At 40.2% G+C, this 21,688-nt stretch overlaps 1 protein-coding gene across 8 annotated transcripts in view; it reads left to right on the forward strand.

The window, feature by feature from the left end:
- The window catches only part of SRFBP1 (serum response factor binding protein 1), a 77,707-nt gene that overhangs the window by 11,139 nt on the left and 44,880 nt on the right, over window positions 1–21,688 (forward strand). For 4 of the 8 annotated variants that reach the window (XM_013198857.3, XM_048048769.2, XM_013198860.3 and 1 more), the window contains exons 2-3: window positions 18,424–18,512; window positions 19,454–19,526. In XM_013198857.3, the coding sequence (XP_013054311.3) occupies window positions 18,424–18,512; window positions 19,454–19,526 (162 nt within the window). Of the gene's footprint in view, window positions 1–14,967; window positions 14,989–15,015; window positions 15,073–18,423; window positions 18,513–19,453; window positions 19,527–21,688 lie in introns of those variants that run through there. The other 4 variants (XM_066987628.1, XM_066987629.1, XM_013198859.3 and 1 more) reach the window with 3 other exon arrangements.

Consider the following 21,688-nt stretch of genomic DNA (forward strand, 5'->3'; position numbering starts at 1 on the left):
TTAGACCACGTTGCCCAAAGCCCCATCCAGCCTGTCCTTGAGCACCTCAAAGGGTGGGGCATGCACAGCTTCTCTGGGCAGCCTGTGCCAGTGCTTCAACACCCTTACAGTGAAGGATTTCCTAACCTCTAAACTAAATCTTCTCTCTTTTCTTTTAAAATCTCCTCTCTTTTATTTTAAAGCCATTCCCCCTTGTCCTGTCATTGTCTGCCTGGGTAAAAAGCCACTCTTCAGGTGGGAAAACTAGGAAAGAAGTTCTAAATGGCTGAACAGTGAACATTAAATATGTAAAACAGGTGGATAAGTGAGAGCAGTTGTCATGTCAGAACAATAAGATTCTGCAGGAACCTTCCTGTGCAACTGTAAGTTGTTACTGACACTGGGGTAGTTACTGTATCTTCTAGATCTGGGGTTTTGTCAACTGCACAATGAAGAATTGAAGGTATGTTTGCGAAACAGTGTCAACCAGATATCTGGAGGGATGTTTTAAACTCTGTATTCTTTGTATTTTCTACACTTACTGAAAAGTAAGTTAAATAAGTTATATGGTAGTGTGGTTAAGTATGTAGGGCTTCTCTTTCTGTTTTAAGATTCATTTGGCCTAATCTGTAGTTAAACAAAAAAAAATTCAGAGACGTGCTAGCATAAATCATCTTGATGGAAGAAAAGTGTGGGGGGCAGGCATTGTAGGGGAAATAGCATGCTGTGCTTTGTAATCTGACACATGGTTAGTATTGTTCCATGTTTGAAACCAGGAGCTCACCCCACTTTTTGGTGAGCTTAGCACTAGCAGAATACTCATCCTCTTTGAACAACTCCAAAAAATTGGTTATGCAAACTGAATTGCCTTTTTATCAGTGGTTATCAGAGTGTGGTCCTTGAGGCCATGGGCTTTTTTGTCACTCATTAGCACACTCTAGGCCTGAACTGGTGTTGTACTCATTAAATGTGTTGATATATGTGTAATTGATAGGCATGGTAGGTAGCTTTGTGCTAGGGGCTGCATAGGGCACGTGAAGAGCCTTAGGCTAGACATACATTAATAAAAGAAGTTGGAAGTCTTCTTTTGTTAGCACTTATCAGTAAAACAAGGAAGAAGACAGTTTTGTGGAAAAGTTATAGAAAAGTTCAAAGTATTTTGGAAATGGAAAATTACATAAATTTTTCTATTCTTTCACTGGCTTCAGGTTATCTCATGGCTTTCCCTTTCTTTCATTCGGTTTTCCCTTTCTTTCCCTTTATTTTCTTTGGCTTTCCCTTTCTGGATTTTTTCCTTTGAAATTCTGAATGTTTAATCCTTATTAAATGTTTATTACCACAGCTGTTTTTTTTCCAGGCATGAAAACAAAGGGCTTATGGTTTGTGGCGTTTTGTTGTTTTTGTTCTGTTTTTTTTTTTTTGTTTGTTTGTTTTGGTCTGTCGAGGGTGGGAGATGGATCACTTTGTTGGACTGGACACCATTTCTCACTTTCTTTATACTCCCTTGTTCCATGATATACCTCTCTGCTTACCTCCCGCATGATGCAGTACTGTGTTGCTAGATATATAGTTTCTTTCCTGTCTGAATTGTAAAGTATCATACTTCTGCCTTCAGACAAGAAGGTAGAAACTTTCAGGCTTACTGATTAGAGACAGGAAAAAATGTTATGGCTAAAATACACTTGAATGGTGGAAATTCCTTTAGCTTGCAAGACGTGGGTAGTGCAAGGAGTGCTGCTTATTCCTCTGTCTCCAAAATGCACCTGTACTGGTGATATTTACTCATACGATGAAAATTTGGTTTACCTGCTACAAGGTTTAGCATGAGATGTGGTTTACTTCTATCCAGAATGAATTTAAACTTGATGTTTTGAGTTTCACTTCACTGGTAGGAGTTAAGAGTTGAGGCTTTCCCCTCTTTCTATTGGGAGTTTTCACATAGCTGAAGAAACCTTTCTGTCTTTTGATTTTCCAGATTTGTTTTCCTTCTTACATGTATGAACAGGGAGATACTTTGCTGAGGAGGAATTTCAAGAAAAATAGTGGAGATTAAAAATATAGACATTTGTGGTGGGTTTTTTTGGTCACGATAATGGCAGCTACCTTTATGTTCAGTTTTCACAAAAGCACAATTTGGATGTATTTTATAGACAATCTGAAAATTACAAAACATTTCTTATCTTTCGTATTTACAGACAAATGGAAAAGTAGTTTAACCAGTGTTTCTCTGATATTACCATTCCTCAGCTGGTACTAGCATTGAAATAATAATGCAGTTCTGTGTTGTTTTATTAACTTGAAACCGTTTTCCTTTTATGATTCCTCTTTGTCTGCATAATAACAACTGTATGGTGACATTGAAGTGGGTGATTTTCAAGTGGGTGTCTTACTAGGAAATGAGCGGCTGCTTTTGAATGACAGCTTCACAAAAATACTTAGTGTCTTCTCTGGTAATATTAAGGTGGTAATATACAGATATTTGCCAGATGTTGTGCAACTATAATCTTTTGCAGGCATCCCACCCATTCCCTGTTTTCTCTGCATGGGGGACTAGTCTGAGCTGAAGATAATTCAAATCAGTATAAAAATGTCTCTTTTTACGTGATATCTCCTGCTGCACAGAAGAACCTCACCTTCATCTATCCGCTTCAGCAAGGTATTAGGTTATAATTCCCCTTGGAGCTTCAGTCACCAGGTTAAAAGCGTCAGCCCAAAGAATGTAGTAAGAGTAAAACATACTTAACACGTAAGCTGCAGAACCAGTGAAGCCTTACAACTTTTGCATCCAGTGTTCATAAGAACCTCATACTGATATCCTCAGTTCTTCCTCTGTCTGTACAGCTTTTTACTTACTATCCAGGGATTCGCCCTCTTTGAGTGCTAAGCGGTAGCTGTAGTTACAGCCCATGTTTCCCACCTGTTTGGCTGACCCAGAGATGTGGCTGGTGCTCTGGAGCTGGTTCAGAGCCAGACATGCTGGTGAGTGAGTATGCATGCAAATTGGCAGCCAACATGGAAAAGATACGAATTCTGCTTATGTATCTTCCATGCTTGACATGCTAATTTTAGTTCTCGTGACCTATTCAGCTACCAATTTTCAAAAAATATGCAGGAGCTCTGGGCAGTGCTGATTTGTCAGACCTGGTGTCTGTTTCTTAAGCCTGAAAGTTAGTGGGGAGAGATACTGACAGGCAAACAGTGTGATGACAAACTTAATTTCCTCAGAAACTAGGTTAACAAATTTAATTCCAGAATACACAAAGTTTTAATGCTCTGCTCCTACAGGATAGCTGAGAAAAGTAGTAATGTGCTGGCTCTCAGGACTCTGAGGTTTTCTGTGGTGACTTAGTAGGCCAATACCATCATCTCATTGCAAAAGCAATCATTAATTGCAGGAACCCTGTATTCTGAGTTGAGACAGTGAGACAGTTGACCTGCAGTTGCTCCTGTGGCATGCTGACTGCTTGGGTGTAGGATATTGAAAGCCTGTCGGTGGGTGATGGATTATGCATGAAAGCCCATGTCATGCAGTTCTTTGAAAGTGAGCTGAGGCATGCAAGGAGCAGCTGGTTAGCTAGAAGAAGAATGCTGTGATGATGCTTGAAATCACTTAATTCAGCACAATTTACTAGCCAGTTATTTGGAACATTCAACAGTGAACTGCTGTGTGGAAGTAGAGGAGCAAGTAAGTGAGGGAAAGTAAAGAAGATTACAAGAGAAACAGTACAATGTTTACAGTATGTCAGAACTTATTCACTCTCTTATCATTCTCTTGTAAACATTGCTACAGTGCCCTTTTTCAAGTGGCTTATAGCCCATTACTTAGATAGAATAAGGGAAAATGACCTGATGTGCTGGTTTGTTCTGTCAGCTGAACTGCCAGCTGGTTGTTCTGCTGCTGCTTTGCTTACAGAAGGAATGATGCTTATTCAGATGCTTCAGTTTCAGATTCTGCTGCAAAGTAGTTGGTACATAGTAGATCCCTACTGACTTACATAGCTAGGAGTCCGTTGTCCACATGTTCTGTCAGACAAGTCCATTCCTTGATGGTCTGAGGCTCTGACAGCTGGCCTGAATTTAACTCACATTTAAAGCCATTGCTGATTGTGTACCAGGCAGTCAGAAGTGAGAGCTGTAGCTCCTCACTGGTGATTAAGGCTAATGCTTTAGTTTGTGAATTGTTGTAACTGAGAGGGCGGCAAGTGCTCAACAGGGTTACTCAAGCTTGTTTTTAGATAAAAGGATGTTAATCTTCTAACCTTTAAAAACTGTAACATGAATTGTATTTTTTTAATGTAAAATATCCTCAGAAAAGGGTTGTAAGTTATTTTTATTTTGTTTTTTTTTTTTTTTTTACAATGTGCCATTTATGTAGAAAGATGCCTGTCTTTCTCAAAATGGAAGAAGAGGGAGTAGCAACAACAATTTAAGACACACTGGGTGGAAATTCAACAAATCAATACCCCCCTCCCCATTAATACTGGGAATGGTGGTGGTGTGTTTCTGACTTTGTTGTATGAACAGGTTCCATACCCAGTTCTGCCGGAGTGTTGTTTTTTTTTTTTTTTTAATGGCACCAGTTGAACTCTGCACGTTTGGGTAATGTTCATGATTTGTATGATGACTGCAAAAAGTTATACAGATTGTTTGTTAGTCAAGGTATGATGTACTTCAGATTATTTAGAATCTAGATTCATAATGATTCATGGATTCAATTCTAGATTCATGGGAGCAGTGCACTCTTCATCTACTTTTGAAAAGTTCACCTGTTGAAGAGTAAAAGGAAAAAATCCCTTGCTACTCTCAATATTTATTCACGTGTATTTATTCTGATAATTCTTACGTCACTGTTGTAGCTTCTATTACTGTCTGTGAAATCAAAGCATAAGGAGGGATGAAATTCACATGAGGCTTCTAGCTAGATCTGTGGTCTAATTAAGAAATCTTGAACATAGAAATCCACTGATTAGTGTTTGGTTGTGTTGACTGCCTTAATCACACCCCCCTGCAACATTCCTTGGAAATACTTTAGCAGAGTGCTAGTTCTGGGTTTTCAAACGTGTGTCCAGCTGATCAATTAAATACAGGGTTACAAAGTCACCTTCTGCTAGTCCTCAATTTTGGAGGACTTGTGTGTGTGTGTGTGTGTGTGTGTGTATATTTATTTATTTATTATTATTATTATTTTATCTCCATGTGGTAATTCATATGCTGGTTTGTGTAGTGTGGCATCTGTGGACTAGTTTTTCACGTTTAGTTCTACTCTGTGCGTTTACAGCTACCGCTGTTTTTTTTAGGGTGCAGAGATATGTCTAGCTAGCTCATGATCCTGGTTTGGACTTGAGAGCTCAAATGCTTTCTGAAGTACTGCATGCAGTCTGACTCTTTACAATGAGACACCGAGTTTGCAGCAGTAAATCCATTAAATTTCGGTCTTTGGCAATGAGCAAGTAATTCTAGACTATCCTTACTCCCTCCCAACTATCTGAGATATTTTGAATCGCTTTTCAAAACCTTTAGATGAAAGTACTAGCAGTCTGAGTACTCATTGCGGTTTCCATTTGGAGAAATTATGTTAGAAATGACAACTGTTCTCCACGCAGGAGGAAAATCAGTCCTGTATTAAAAAAATAAAAAAAAATAATGTTTTTATATTTCAAAATATAATACCAGAAAGCTCATTTCAGTGCTTCAATTGAGAAGGTGTGAGGAAAGCAGCATAGACAGACAGCAGAGGAAGGGTTTGATGGTAATTCACAAGGGGTGTGTGCATTGCTTTGCCAATGAGAAACGTGGAAACATGCCTAAGAGGGCAGCGTGCTCTTCCCCGTTTGTCTTACGCAATCTTTGTGGGGAGCCTGATGACATGAGTGCCCGAGTCCTGAGAGGCTGTGTGTGCTTTGCTCTGCAGGTGCCTCCAGCTAGCAATGCACCTCTGCCTGCTTTGGGCAGCAGGGTGCTGTGTTTTAATCCCAAAAAAAAGTTGTTCCATGTTTCATGAACTTGCCTACGTCTGCTTAGATGTATTATGGTCCTGCGCAGTCCACTTGGTACAAATGTGTTTACATATAGCTGAAGATGGAAAAAGCAAGACTAATACTGTAATAAAATTGCAGACCCTAGCTAAAAGAAACTGTGTGTTCCTTAGTTCTTGCTATGCTAGGACTTGATCCTTGTATCAAATAAAGGGATAGTTTATTGATTTTTAGTCTGGTTTGTGGTATCCCAGCTCTCCCTCCGTCTCCATCTGTATGTTCCCACCTTGTTCTTTTGCCCTGGAACTAGCTAGCATTCATGTAGCCATGAGGGGAACCAACTCAGGAAACTGATCTGGCTGAAGACTAACCTTGGTTTGTTTTTTGGTAAGGTTAAGATCTTTTTTGTGGATATGTATTTGTGTAAAACTGTCGTGGAACTGAACAACCGAGTCCTGGTCTTTATATGTAGTTGTGTATATGTTACTCTTGCTGCCTTTATCTCCCTGCTTACGTATGTTTTTATAATGCAAATACGTGAAGCTATAATAAGTCTAATACCGACTATTTCCAGATATTTTGACATGTATAAAATATATACTGTAATATAGTGACTTTTTTAAAAAAGTAAACTTGGTAGTTACTAACTTTTCCTAAGAATCTAAAAAATCATTAGATATTTCAAGTGGCATTCCAGATAATGGAGAGAAGTATTTGTAATGAAGTTCCAGAAACATTTTTTCACTGAAATCATTCACTCAAAAGATTATATACTATTGTTAGTTTTGGCTAATAAGTGATCTAGCTGCAGGTGTTTTGAATTTGAAAGCTCTCTGTTGCCAAATAGCACCAAAAATTAACGTTTAGAATACTAGGTTGCCATGGTAATTTCTTGGTTAGCAGACTGCCAAGTAACAAAAATGAAACCAATACTTTTGGTGTGCCCTCTGCTAGGAAAGGAATGATCGGTGAAAACTGAAACATTACTTAGTTCCATGTTTTTCTTGCTATGTATTTAAGTATTCAGTGTCTCTGCAGTACTTTCTTTCCTTTTTTTTTTTTTGTCTTTTAAACTGGATTTCTTGTGGAATTTATGTATAACTTAAGCAATATTCGCAAACGTTTTTGGTGCATTTTTGTTGAATTTTTCCCTTTGTATATAAGCAGGGCTACTTAGACTTTAGGGGGTTCAGGAAAAAATGAGAAATACCATCAACAAGCTGTTGTTTGCCTTTGGGTACATTTAAATAATTTTTTTCCATTTGCCTTGAGCCATTCTGATGTTAATGGAACAGAATCTTATTGCAGCATGCTGGGATTCTTTTGTCATGACAGGGCTCCTTTAAGACTGAAATATAGCTTGTAGCTGTTTCATTTATAACAGTTTGTTCATTAGACCCAGCTTTTGCAGTTACGTTAGAATTTGTTGGTAGTGATATGATTGCGTATATTTAAAATAGGCTCTTTTCTGAGATGCAATTTAAAAGGTAGTTTCTTGAATTTTTGTTGTCATCCCACTCTTATATTATGCTTGAACTTTGTGTCAGATAGAACCTGTTGGCCTCAAGAGCAAAGGAAGACAATCAAGTACAGAAGCAAACTCAGAATTACTCTCTTTTTCTTCACGTAATATCAAAGGATTCTTGGTTGATACCACGAGAGCATTTCCAGTGCGTGTATCTGGTTTTGCTGAAGCAATTCTTAGGGAAAGACATGAGAGACCTTATGTTCCAAACCAGACTCAGGCATTTCTATGTAAAATTACAGAACATTACTTAGGAGTATCTTCAAACTGTAAATGTAAGTTTCTTCAGTTGTGTCTGGACCCTGAATACAGTCTTGATACAGTAGAGACTTCACTGTGCCAGGGGAGAGGAGGAAGGTCTTGGTTCATTGATTGCATGTTTGTGTAATTGTACGGATATTTCAGAACACTATAACCTCTCTTTGTGAGTTTATTTCACTTGATTAGGTTCGATGCAGAGTCTTTCAATGATGAGAACAGAATGATTTGTCTTCTGGTTACTTGTACAGGAACTCGAACTAGACTATGAGCTGGCATAAAGCAGAAGTGGATGAAGAAACTCCCATCCAGTTTCCAGTGCCGTTTTTAAGGGTCTAATACTTTGTTTAAGTGCATTATTGGGTCATGACCAAGATGTTCAGCACCTTATGGGCTGAATCCCAAGGAGAACAGTTGCGTGTGCTTCATACTGTTCAGAGGGAAAAGACATGGCCATCAGTTTGTTGGCTTCCATGAATTTTGGATAACTGGGGCCAGCTGCATAAGTAAGCTTGTATTAACTTTTAGTTAAGAAGAATTTAAGATGTTCTAGGTCTTTCAGGTATATTCATTTACAGAACTAACTTTTGCACATGATAATATGAAAAAAAACTTTTAAATTTCGTGTTATAAATCTATACGTATCTTCTAGTATTTCAGTGTTTTAGAGTATATTATATTAAACGAGTTTTAGGCATAAAAATGTTGCTTTTTTTTTCTCTTAATCCATTGGATTATAATTAGTTGAAGGTTTTGTGGTGGTTTTTGTTTTTTTTTTGAGGCATGGCTGATACTATAGTTCAGAATAGACACGTACCTTTCTTGATACATCTACAAATCTTTAGTCACACTTTCCTCTATTTTTTCTAATTGGCTGAACACTAGCTTAGTTTGGAGGCAAGTTGCCTGTACAGACCTCAAAACAAGTTTCAGAATTGGCCAAGTATAACATTTTATTCTCATGTAGTGTTTCTTTGAGAACTTTGCTGCTGTTGTCTTAGAAATGTGAACACAAATACCTTTGACTAATCATGTAAATTTGAAGTGTGCCTGTACTGTCATACTGTCCCCATTGCTTCATGTGGTTTTGTTGCCATCACAGATCTGAGGACGTTTCCGTAGTGAGTGATTCAGGTTTTGGAACTGAAAACAAGCTTCTATTTTTGGTTCTTTACAAATTCACTAGGTTTCTCTTCAGGAAACGTGAAAATTTTCGTAAGAGGTTTTTCGCAACAATTAATTTGTATGGGAGACTCTTAAAATAACTTTCTTTACTATTGCAGATATTTTTTATTCTGTACAATGACTGTGCTCTGTTAATTTAAAAGGGGATAATGTATGTGATCAAAAACAACTTCCAGTAACTCCACCACTGATTCCAACATTAATTTAGACCTTCCAAGACCTTTGTTAGTTGAAATTAAGTAACTTGCAACTATGGCTGAAATATCAGTATTTAAACCAAATGAATTTCTTGTGGAAGATATGAGAAGGAAACTTGGAGATCAAAGATGTGGTTAAACAGTCTTCTGTGAGTTTCTGTTCTCCCTTCATTCCCCCTGCTTGGACACAGAGTCAGCTGTGAAACTGCTGAGGACTGGGGAAGGTTTTGTTGGACTACCGTGTGAGAGGGAAAAGCTCTGGGGGTGGTTTTCACCCATCAGAGGCAGGAGCAGCCTGCGATAAGAAGTCAGTGACTGAAGCTGTTGATTTCTCCTTTTCTCAGCTCTAAATGCTGGGTTAAATATAGTTCTTATGATGTCTTTAAATGGAGACTTGTTAGACTCCTTATTTCCTGGGGATCATCCTCTTTTGATTTGACATAGACCCTCTTCTTTCTTTGTACCATGCGAGTATATACATCTGTGCAAATTGGGGATTTTTTGTTCTTGCCAGACACTGAATCACAGGATGGTTTGAGCTGGAAGGGACCTTAAAAACCATCCAGTTCCAAATACACAGCAATGGACAAGGACATCGTCAACTAGATCAGACTTCTCAAAGCCCATCTAACTTGGCCTTGAACATCTCCAGGGATGGAGGCAGCCACAGCTTCTCTGGGCAACCTGGTCCAGTGCCTCGCCACCCTGATGGTGAAGAATTTCTTCATTATATCTAATCTAAATCTGCTCTAACAGGTCTCTTTTATTGTGAGGGCCCCACAGCTGGGTGCTACAGGTAGGGTCTCATGAGACTGGAGTAGTTGGGTTCAATCTCCTCCCTCGACCTCCTGGCCACACCTCTTGATGCACCCCAGAATACAATTGGTCTTCTGGGCTGCAAGTGTTCACTGCTGGCTCATGTCAAGCTTCCCATCCACCAGTACCCCCAAGTCCTTTTCTTCAGGGCAGCTCTCCATCCATTCATCTCCCAGCCTACGCTAATTTTGGGATTGTTCTGGCACAGGTGCAGCACTTGGCGCTGTTGAGCTTCATGAGGTTCATATGGGCCTACTTCCCAAGCCTATCCAGGTCCGTCTGGATGGCATCTCTTCCTTCTATTGTATCAGCTGCACCACTCAGCTTGGTGTCATCCACAAACTTGCTGAGGGTGTGCCAGTAATAAAGATATGAAACAGTACTGGTCCCAGAATGGGCCCCTGAGGGACACCACTTATCACTGATCTCCACCTGGACGTCACAGAGCTGTTGACAGCAATTCTCTGGACAGGGCCATCTGGCCAGTTCCTGATCCACTGAGTAGTCCATCCACCAAATCCATCTTTCTCTAATGTAGAGACAAGGATATTTTGGGGGACCATTTCAGAGGCCTTACAGAAGTCCAGGTAGGTGACGTGTTTCTTTTGCCTTGTCCACTGATGGAATCACTCCATCAGAGATGGTGACTAGGTCGGTCAGGCACGATTTGCCCTTTATGAAGCCATGCTGGCTGTCTTGAATCACCTCCCTGTCTTTGTTACGTGCTAACAAAGCTGCCAGGAGGATCCATGATCTTCCTGGTCACTGCCATTACTATCAGTGAGTCCTGGGAGCTCCTGCTTCTGTGACCAGTATCACTTTAACATGAGCTGTACTGAAATCAATAATTCTTACTATAATCCTTCTCAATAACTTGCACTCCTTGGGCAAAGGTAAACCATAGGAGAGGATTTCTACAGTTCTTGTCTGGCCAGTAATTTTCTGGTGATCTTATGTTTCATCCTGTCTTGAAACAGGAGAAACTACTTTCTGCGTATGATTCGAAAAGGCTTGTATGAAGCTGGCTGGTGTGCATTGTATTTTGGGGAATGCTTGCTGTAGACTTCCAAGCTGTTGGGACAATGGATCCTTTTTTTTTTTTTTTTTTTTTGTGGAATAGCTGCAGCCTTTTAAGTTTTTTTTTTTTTTTAATTTCATCTTTATTTAGGATCTGTAGTAATAGAGATTAGGATCTGTAGTAATAGAAATACCTATTTTACTTAAGGTATCTGTGCAAGACCAGTGTAGAATGGATGTAATTTTTAGTGCAGCTCCTCCACTACAGTTGTAGCTTTTGAAACATGCTAATGTTCTTTCAGGCTAGTATGTTGTCCTAGTTTTGACTGGGATAGAATTGATTTTCTTCCTACTCGCTGGTATGGTGCCGTGTTTTGGATTGAGGAAGAGAATGCTGATAACACACTGATGCTTCAGTTGTTGCAGAGCAGTGCTTGCACAAAGCCATAGACCTTTATTTCAGCTTCTGGTGCTGCCCTGCCAGCAAGAAGTACACCAGGAGCTGGGAGGGGACCCGGCCAGGACAGCTGGCCCAGACTGGCCAAAGGGATGTCTATGTGGCATCATGGTCAGCAATAAAAGCTGGGGAAAAGAAGGAGGAAGGGAGGGATATTGGGAGTGATGGTGTTTGTCTGCCCACCATAATGGTGGCCATGACTGTGGTGGTTTTACCCAGCTGTGCAGCTGAGCTCCACAACAACCACTCTCTCACTCCCCCTCCTCAAAGGAAAAGGGAAGAAATATGATGGAAAGGGCTCAAGGCTTGAGATAAGGGCAGGGAGATAACATTTATCGTCACAGGGAAAACAGACGCAACATAGGGAGATATATGTAATCCAGGTTTCATTACCTGTTATTAGCAGTGAGAAACAAACAAAAAAACCGCCACAAAACTAAAAACACCTTTCCCTCCACACAGACATTCTCTTCCACTTCCTCCCCCCGAGCAGTGCAGAGGAACAGGGAATGGGGGCTGCTGTCAGTCTGTAAGAGTTCGTCTCCGCCGCTCCTTCACGGTCCCTCTCTGCCTCTGCTCCCCGTGGGGTCCCTCCCACGGGATGCCGTCCATCCTGAACTCAGCCTGCGGGGGCTGCCCACAGGCAGCAGCTTTTCAAGAACTGCTCCCACATGGCTCCGTACCACGGGGTCCATCCATCCCCCAGGAGCAAACTGCTCCAGCACGGGTCCCCCACGGGCGGCAGCTCCCCCCAGACCCCCTGCTCCTGCGTGGGCTCCTCTCCACGGGCTGCAGCTCCGGCCCGGGGCCTGCTCCTGCGGGGTCTCTCCATGGGCCGCAGCCTCCTCCAGGCCACAGCCACCTGCTCCAACCGGGGGCTCCTCCACGGGGGGGCTGCAGCGTGGAGATCTGCTCCGTGTGGGACCCATGGGCTGCAGGGGGACAGCCTGCTCCACCAGGGGCCTCTCCACAGGCCGCAGGGGAACTGCTGCTGCGTGCCTGGAGCAGCTCCTGCTGCACTGACCTGGGGGGCTGCAGGCCTGGTTCTCACTCCTCTCTTCCAGCTTCTGTAGCACAGCAGTATTTTTTCCCTTTCTTAAATATGCTCTCACAAAAGTGCAAGCAACCTCGCTTATTGGCTCAGCTCTGGCCAGCAGTGGTTCCCTTTGGAGCCAGATGAAACTGGCCCTTATGTAACATGGGGCAGCTGCTGGGCTTTTCTCACAGAGGCCACCCAAGCAACCCCCTGCTACCAAAACCTTACCTCATAAACCCTATACAGTGCTAAGCCCTTCTTTCCTGGGAGTGCCTTAACACCTGCCTGCTGGTGGGAAGCCGCAAATGAATTCCTTGCTTTGCTTCACTTGTGCATGCAGCTGTTGCTTTACCTAGTGAGCTGTCTTTATCCCAACCCCTGGGTTCTTGCACTTTCCCATTTCTGATTCTCTCCCACATCTCACCTGGGAGAATGACCAAGCAGGGGTGTTGCTCAACTGAAAGCTGGGTTAAACCACAACATACATTTCACTACCATGGCTCGTTTTTAAAAGTAAACTCATTTCCACTGTGATTTCTTTTAGATTTAAAAATTTATAAATTATTCATAATATATGTATGGAAGGTCAATTTGTCCTGGTAACTGTGATCAGTTCTTACTTAGTATTTAATAATTCTAGTGCAATTGCTTGTTAGATAATGTTTTTGTAAAGAATAAAAAAATGCCTTCCAAAATGGAAAGCATCCCACGTCCGTTATTGCAAAAAATCCTTGAAGTGGTTATTTCCACTTACAACGGCATGCTTCCTGAATTTCTAGGAATCCTAAAATGTGTTGCTATTGATAGAAGAAGCTGTTTGCTTTGAGTTTTGACTGAGGCTATAATTATTCTTTTGACAGTACTGTCACATCTAAGTATGTTTAAAAATCCTTGTCACTGTGCATTGAAGCATTGGTAAGTCTAACCATGTCTTATAGTGCAGCCTTTATAAGTTTCATTGCAAAGACTCCTTTATTGTTGTCTTATCTTACCTTTTATATAAAAGAATATCTTACTTACTATTATTATTTCGAAAAAATCCACAACTTCTGTTTTTTGTTTTTGTTTCAGTTTTGTTTTCCTCAAGAGAAAGCTGTCTGTCTCACATTTTAACACAAGAGGCTATCAGCCCTAGGAGCCACACTGGTGGTCTAAGACCCATTGTTTGAGGCACACTCTAAAGCAAAGCCTTTCTGACTTCTGTCCCAAAGAGCAGACTGCTTTCTTGAGAACTTTATGAGTACTTCCAAGAACAGAGTTGATGCATACTGTCCCGTGTGAAAGAAGTGACTGTGGATTACATAAATTGATATGCCTAGTCTGCCAAGGAGTGAATATCTTCCCTCATTCCTGCTGTCATATGTCTACAGAGCTTTCATTGGCTGGCATCTGGAGAGGCTGGGTCTTGGCTCACTTATGCCCCAGAAACATGCTGTGTCTGCATTAATATTTCTGTAAAAAAAATACATTACAAAATACTTTGGAGAGAAAGTTAAATATACTTAGTATTCGGATATGCAGTAACTACCATGTTAAGTTATTGTATGAATTCTTTGAATTCAAATGTGTTTGTAACTTGGAGATGTTTTTAATAGTTAAACATTAAACAAAAAAAAAACCACCTTCCTTCGGAGAATGCATACTTTTTTCATCTTTTCATCTTTTTTTGAATGTATTTAGTATTTAAAAGGTGTTCAACCAGAAGATACTTTATTTTGTTTCCTCTGTTTACAAGATGATGTATTACAGGGAACTGTTTCTCTGTAAAAAAAACGAATAGAAAATAACTTGTGATAATTCCCCTCCATATCATATAAAAAGATATGTTTACATACCAAGATGGCAAATGGTAATCTTAAGCATTTTTTCCTTAGTGCATGGAAACTTTAAACAGTGTAGTTATTTAGCATAGGCTTGGCTTTGTGCTCGTGGCTTTTACTACTCACTGAAGTCGAAGTGCTCTGTAAGTAGGCCTTCAGAATTTTTTCACTTTGGGTAAAGTATTGACTTTTGATATTCAGATTTTAGAACAGGACACCAATCTTAAATGTCAGTCATTCTTGGCCCAAAAACCTTCTTTCCCTTTTCACAGAATGCTTAGGGTTAGAAGGGACCATCTAGTTCCAAACCTCTGGCCATGGACAAGAACATCTTCAAGTAGATCAGGCTGCCCAAAGACCCATCCAACCTGGCCTTGAACACTCCCACAGGGGAGGCATCTACAGCTTCACTGGGCAACCTGTTCCAGAGCCTCACCACCAAGAAGTGAAGAATTTCTTCCTTGTATCTAATCTAAATCTACCCTCTTTTAGTTTAAAACCATTACTCCTTGTTCTTTCACTACATTACCTAGTAATGAGTCTCTCCCCATCTTTCTTACAGGTTTCCTTTAGATGTTAGAAGGCTGCCATAAGACTTCCACCGAAGACTTCTCTTCTGTAGGCTAAAGTCTCTCAGCCTGTCTTGGAGAGGTGCACCAGCCCTCTGATCGTTTTTCTGGGCTCCCTTTGAACCTGCTTTAACTTATCCATGTCTCTCTTATGGTGAGGACCCCAGAGCTGGATCTCTGTAACTTAGAGACAAGGATGTTGTGGGGAACTGTTACCAAAGGCTTTGCAGAAGTCCAGGTAGATGCCAGCAGTTGCTTTCCCTTGTCCAACAATGCTGTTGCTCTGTCCTAGAAGGCCACAATTTAGGCATGATTTGCCCTTTGTGAAGTCATCTTGCCTGTCCCCAAACAATACCTTTTCACTTCTCTCTGTGCAAGTGTGAATAACTACCCCAGAAGAGTTTCTCTCCACTCCTTTTAGCAGAAGCACTGCTGGATATGTTTCTTCTTAGAGGTGACAGTGCTGGGGCCTGTATTCAAAGGTCCTCTCCCTAGAAATTGTTTTATTCTACCAGATTCAGCCTTCAGTAGAGCTACTGCTGAGCACAGTTCATGACTTAAATGCTTGCTTGTGTAGGTAACTTAGCTACAAAGATAATTAGGTGTTCAGAATATGCTATTGAAAAAAATAATAATCTTCTCAATTTGTGGTCTTGAACTTCACATCATAGTTTATTATGATATTTTCCTACAGGAGCTTTGAAAATTTTTGTTTGCTTTTGGTCAAGCTTGATGCAGGTTTATAATGCTAATATTCCTGGTGGAACTGGTTTGATGGTAACTGTTAGGTGTTTGGGCAGCACGGAATCAGTCTGATGTTGCCTCTGAGAGATTAGAAGGCAAAATAGCAATCTGAAGTGAAGAATTTCCTCAGGAAAGAGCTGCCAACTTCATAGAATGTCTTGGGTTGTAAGGGGGTTAAAGACCATCCAGTTCCAAGCCCCCTGCCTTGGACAGGGATGCCACCCACTAGATCAGGTTGGCCAGGGCCTAGTCCAGGAACAAGGCACCTACAGCTTCTCTGGGCAACCTGTTCCAGTTCCTCACCACCCTCTGAGTGAAGAATTTCTTCCTAACATCCTGTCTAAATCTCCCTTCTTTCAGTTTAAAGCCATCCCTCCATGACCTGTCATTGTCTGCCAAAGCAAAAAGTCACTCTCCATCTTTTTCATAAGCCCCCTTTAAGTACTGAAAAGCTGCAATAAAGACACCCCAGAGCCTTCTCTTCTCCAGGCTGAACGTCCTGAGCTCTCCCAGCCTGTCTTCACAGAAGAGGTGCTCCAGACCTCTGATCATCTATGTGGCCCTCCTTTGCACCCCCGCTAACAGCCCCACATCCTTCTTGTGCTGGGGGCCCCAGACCTGGATGCAGCAATCCAGGTGGGGCCTTATGAGGGCAAAAGAGGGGGACAATCCCCTCCTTCGACCTGCTGGCCACCCCTCTGTTGATGCAGTTGGCCTTCTGGGCTGCAAGCACACACTGCTGGCTCATGTTGAGCATTTCATCCACCAGAACCCCCAGGTCCTTCTTTGCAGGGCTGCTCTCAGTGAGTTCTTCTCCCACTCTGTGCTTATGTTTGAGATTGCCCCAACCCAGGTGCAGCACCTTGCACTTGGACTTGAACCTCATTAAGTTCACATGGGCCCACTTGTCCGGCTTGTCCAGGTCCCTTTAGATGGCATCCCTTCCTTCTGGTGTATTGACTGCACCATTCAGCTTGGTGTCACCTGCAAACTTGCTGAGGGTGCACTTGATCCCACTGTCTGAGTTGTTGATAAAGATATTAAACAGTACAGGTCCCAAGACAGACCTGAGGGACAGCACTTGTCACCAGCTTCACCCTAGACAAAGAGCCAGTGACTGCAACCCTCTGGATGCAGACATCCAGCCAATTCCTTGTCCACTGAACGGTCCACCCTTCAAATCTCTCTTTCTCAAATTTGGAGATGAGGATGTCATGTGGGACTGTGTCAATGACTTTGCAGAATTTCAAGTAGATGACGTTGGTTGGTCATCCCTTGTTGACTGAGGCAGTCACTCCATCATAGAAGGCCACCAGACTGGTCAGGCACGATTTGCCCTTGGTGAAGCTGTGCTGGCTGTCTCAGATCACCTCCTTGTCTTGCATGTGCCTTGATACTGCTTCCAGGAGGATCTGTTCCATGGTCTTCCCAGCCACAGAGGTGATGTTCACTGGTCCATACTTCCCGAGGTCCTCCTTTCTACCCTTCTTAAAAAAAATTCTTTTGAACTATATCCATACTGCTTGAATTTAAGAGAAATTTAGCTTTTTGTCAGGAACAGTGGATTTTTATTGCTTTAATATTTCATATTTTGTAAATATAAATACAAAATCTTAATAGTGATTCAGATATATCAAAAGTTGTTTTTTCAGCCTTGAGAAGAGACGAATGAGAGGGGATCTTATCAATGTTTATAGATATCTTAAGTGTGGGAGACAGTGGGATTTGGCCAACCTCTTTTCAGTGGTTTGTGGGGACAGGACAAGGGGCAATGGCCAAAAAATGGATCACAGGAAGTTCTGCACCAACATGAGGAAGAACTTCTTCACGGTGAAGATGACGGAGCACTGGAACAGGCTGCCCAGGGAGGTTGTGGATTCTCCTTCTCTGGAGATGTTCAAGGCCCGTCTGGACGCCTACCTGGACAACCTGCTCTGGGGAATCTGCTTTGGCAGGGGGGTTGGACCTGATGATCTCTTGAGGTCCCTTCCAACCCCTACAATTCTGTGATTCTGTGATTTTAAAAAAGCACTTTCATAAGTCAGTATCAAGTCCCTGTCTCTTCAAAATGTTCATCATTGTGAAGGCAATGTCCAGCCATGATGGAATTTTACAGCAAAAGGTTCTAGAGATTTTTCTGTTTGTACCACCTTTTACTAATAATTTCAATTCTGCTCCTCTTACTGTGAGAGAAGCAAGGCCAGAACATCTCTATCATTTTTTCTTTAATACTGTCTATTTTGAAATACATTTTCGGAGGTAGACAGTGTAAGTAGCATAAAGTAGTAAGTTGAAAATGAGTGTAGCAAGTTGAAAATCACTGATTTTGTTTTCAACAAGAATCAATTCAAATACATAAAAAGATTTTCATATCTCAAATTCTGTTCTGTAATATATAGTGTTTAGTTTGGGAGTCTTTCCTTATATTTTTCAAAATGTTTCATAGCAAAATACTTTTACATAATATGTATGAATGGAAAAGTAGTGGTGCTGTTTCAGCAGGGCAAAAATAAACAAAGTGAAGGCTAAAGGTGAGTCTTTACAAATCTGTAGTTCAGTCTAGCTCTAAGTATGGCTAGTTAGGAATGTCTTGTCTTCTGTTTAGACCTCAGACACATTTTTAAACTGTTGGTTGTTCTTCCTCTGTTTATGGAAGCAGTTTGATTCTTACATGAAATCTGAATTCACTTGAACTTGGGTTTGGGTAGCAGGGGAATGCACTCTGTTTTCAAGAATGTTTTTTGTTGAACTAATTTCTAAAATTTAAATCAATGTAATGAATGTATTGTATATGAAAACTGATCAAGGAACACTGTCTTTATAATGTCTTCCATCTTTCTGACAGGTTGTGAAGATGAGAAAAGATGTGAAGAAAGTCCGAGTCCTGACTATTCGCAGACTAACCAGACACATCGGGAAACTGAAGTTGAAAAAGTCAGTTTTAAATATCAGTGTTCTTGTTTGTGTATTTATAAATGAGGCAGTATCTGAAATGTCTTCCGAAACAACAAGGAGAAACATTTATTACATAGAAAACTTCAGGCACTCTGATGCATATGTTCTATTAGTCTTATTTTTTCTTTATTTTAGATAGAATCAAAATAACAACTAAAAAGTAGTTTTGTAAAGCAGAATTGGGATAAAATTTGTTAAACATATTTAGCATATTGAAAGTTAATCCCAATGCAACCTTTTACAGTACTTTTGAAAGCATCAAACCTGATCTTTGAGGTTATTCTACTGTTGAACATAAGTTGTCCGGTATTTTCTCACTGCAGTTGTCTGCAAGATTTTATATAAAAAAATTTAGTATGTATTGTTATATAAATAATACTTATTTTGTAATAATTTATATCGATTAATATTTAATAATGAAAACAATATTTGTAGATTGTTTTTAAAGATAACTGGCCCAAAGTGACTGGTGATGTTTCTCACTGGAGACAGCATAAGTCTGTTACTGTGTTCAAAGTATAAATTGAACATACTGTTCTCCCACAAACTTAGCAAATTGTGCAAAATAAGAAATAGGCCCAATGAACGTTTATATTTAAGTACTAAAGGTCTTAAAATGTAATTATATTTGAGATAGCAGTGTCTCCTATTTATTATTGTTTGGAATTGTAATTACTATCTCCTGATAAATAACATTTGTCTTTCTGATTATTTTGCTAAATTTTGTGGTATTTCCTCTGTTCTGAACAGTAGAAGCATTATAATGTGTTCAACTCTGCTAAAATTTTTATTTATTGGAAAGGGAATGTAAATTATGCTCATTCTTGTGACATTTTTAGTTTGCTACTTAGTATCACCATATTGGAAGAAAAAAGTGAAGAAAAGCCAGATTATTTAATAAAGACAGACTTCATTTACAGGGGTTCAGAAGACCTCAAATTAAAGAACCAAAAACGAGTTGAGAGATTAATAGAAGAAATCCATGCTATGAAGGTAATACCATATTGAGATATTTAAATATTAAAAGTAATTAATTTTAGCAATAAAAAGCTTTGTTTTCTAGGACTGCATTACTGAAACTTACCTGAAATATTTCCAAAGTCAGCTTGGCCATTACTGTAACACAGCTGGAAAATTATGAACATTTCCATAGTTCTGTGTTTGTTTGGTGCATCTGTCAAGGTGTTAGACAATTTGGGTCTTAAGCTTGCCAAACTAAACTTGAATCTGTTTAGAAATGAATCGTGCTTGAAGTTTTTACTGAGACAGTTAAAGTGCAGGAATTAAATTTCTCATGCCACTTAGAAGTGCAAGTGGTGTTTTATGTGCCTGACCATAGTATCATTGTTGTCAGTTTTCATAGCTTTAAATGTGATGCCAGTAGCATACTACTTTCATCTGTAAAGTTCTGGAGTAGTTTTTGAAATTGTAGCTGCAAGGGACTGGTAGCGCTTGATTCAGGCCTTTTTCATCTTCCAGCTTGCTGTCCGTTGCTGTTTTGGTATCTTATAACTTGATAATGTTCTGTACTACTTATATCTCAATTTTAGCAGGTAATGCTAACATTTTTTTGTGTTGACAGGAGGTATATGCTTTACTCGTGAGGTATGAGCAAAGAGTATAGGCCAAGAAGGGTGTTTTCATATTAAATGACAGGGGTTTAGTTTGATGGTTTGTTTTGTTTTGTTTTCCCTGATAACAGAAACGATTGCCCTTACCTATTTATGTATTTTTCATCTTGGTCTTCAAAAAAGCTGATAAATGGAAAGGCTTCATTGACCATTAAGAATTGCTTTGTGCCAGATTTGTCGGGTGGAATCGCAGAGTTTTTTAGCATAGTATTTGAAAAACAAGAGAGTCTCCACAAATAAATAAAGGGGGAAAGGAAATGGTTATCACTGTACTATAGTGTTAAGCAGTAGTCAATGACAGAAGTGTTTGCTTTGTCTGCATAGTGCTTTTACTTCCAGCATTGGCTCATGCAGACATCTTGAAGGCTGCCTGTATTTCGAATTGTATTGACCATGTACGTTAGAGTTGTTTCTGTTGGTGTAAGCTTTTTTGGTGTAAGTCTGCTTTTTTCACCGTACACCTGCAGTGAACAACAGTAGTTAGACTTATCCCACCTAATTCTAGGTAGTTTGCAATGTCAGTTAAAAAGCCTCAGTGCCTTCTGGTTTCTGTATCATAAATGGGTACAGAAATATCTCCAGAAAGAATCAGTTGTGGAATGGACTGAATTACCTTCCTGGACTGCCTGTCCATTTCCCTGAAGACAGAGTCTAGGGTAACCAGGCTTGTAAACAGAGGTGCCTTGAGATAAAAGGCTGATTCTGTTATTAGTACTGTGAAATACTGCTTTGAAAAAGACCTTTCATTGTGAGGTTGTTGTTTGGTCAAGCAGAGAATGAGCCATGTGGAATTAAGGGAGAACCTCAGTTGTCAGTAGTGATTCATTAATGCTACATAAGTTTCCTGAGTGCAGGACTTGTAAGTGCTTGAAGACTGATTGTTGAGGGAGGGTAGATTTGTAATTTGGAGAGCTAAAGGCAAACAAAGCTTGCTTTGAAATAGTTTATAGAGAGGGAGGAGACTTCCAAGTGAGCAGCCGAGAAGGAGGAAAAGCTCTCCCACTTCCCAGGCAAACAGCTATTAAATGATCTCGCTTGTCTGAAATCATGCTGTTAGGGGTCTTTATTATGTTAAAAGTGTCCGTATTATATTTGTAATATTTTAATAGCAAAAAAGGTTGTTTCTTCTGGATGTTTTTGTTGTTGTTTGGTTTGGTTTTTCATCTTTTAAAAGGAATAAGTAGACACTTATGGCCCTAGAGTACGTTTGTTTCTTAGATGAAATAAAGATTCCTGTTCTTTTCTTATGAATCACAGCCTAAAAGGCACTAGTTGTTTACATATTTTTTCACCACTTTTGATTTCTAGACTGAGATCATTTCAGAGTTGGCATAGAAATTTTCCTCATTCACCATGGTGGAGAAACAAGACAGTTTTCACATAAATCATTGAAATTCTCTGACACAGTGGGAGTTTCTATACCAGTGAAACATCACACCCAGCAACCTTTCTTTTAAGTTACTGATCCTATGATCAATGTTTTCGTAAAGAACTCTTCACATAACATGATAAGGTATTTTCTCA

The sequence above is a fragment of the Anser cygnoides genome, chromosome Z, assembly GCF_040182565.1.
Source record: "Anser cygnoides isolate HZ-2024a breed goose chromosome Z, Taihu_goose_T2T_genome, whole genome shotgun sequence".
In the NCBI taxonomy this organism is placed as follows: domain Eukaryota; kingdom Metazoa; phylum Chordata; class Aves; order Anseriformes; family Anatidae; genus Anser; species Anser cygnoides.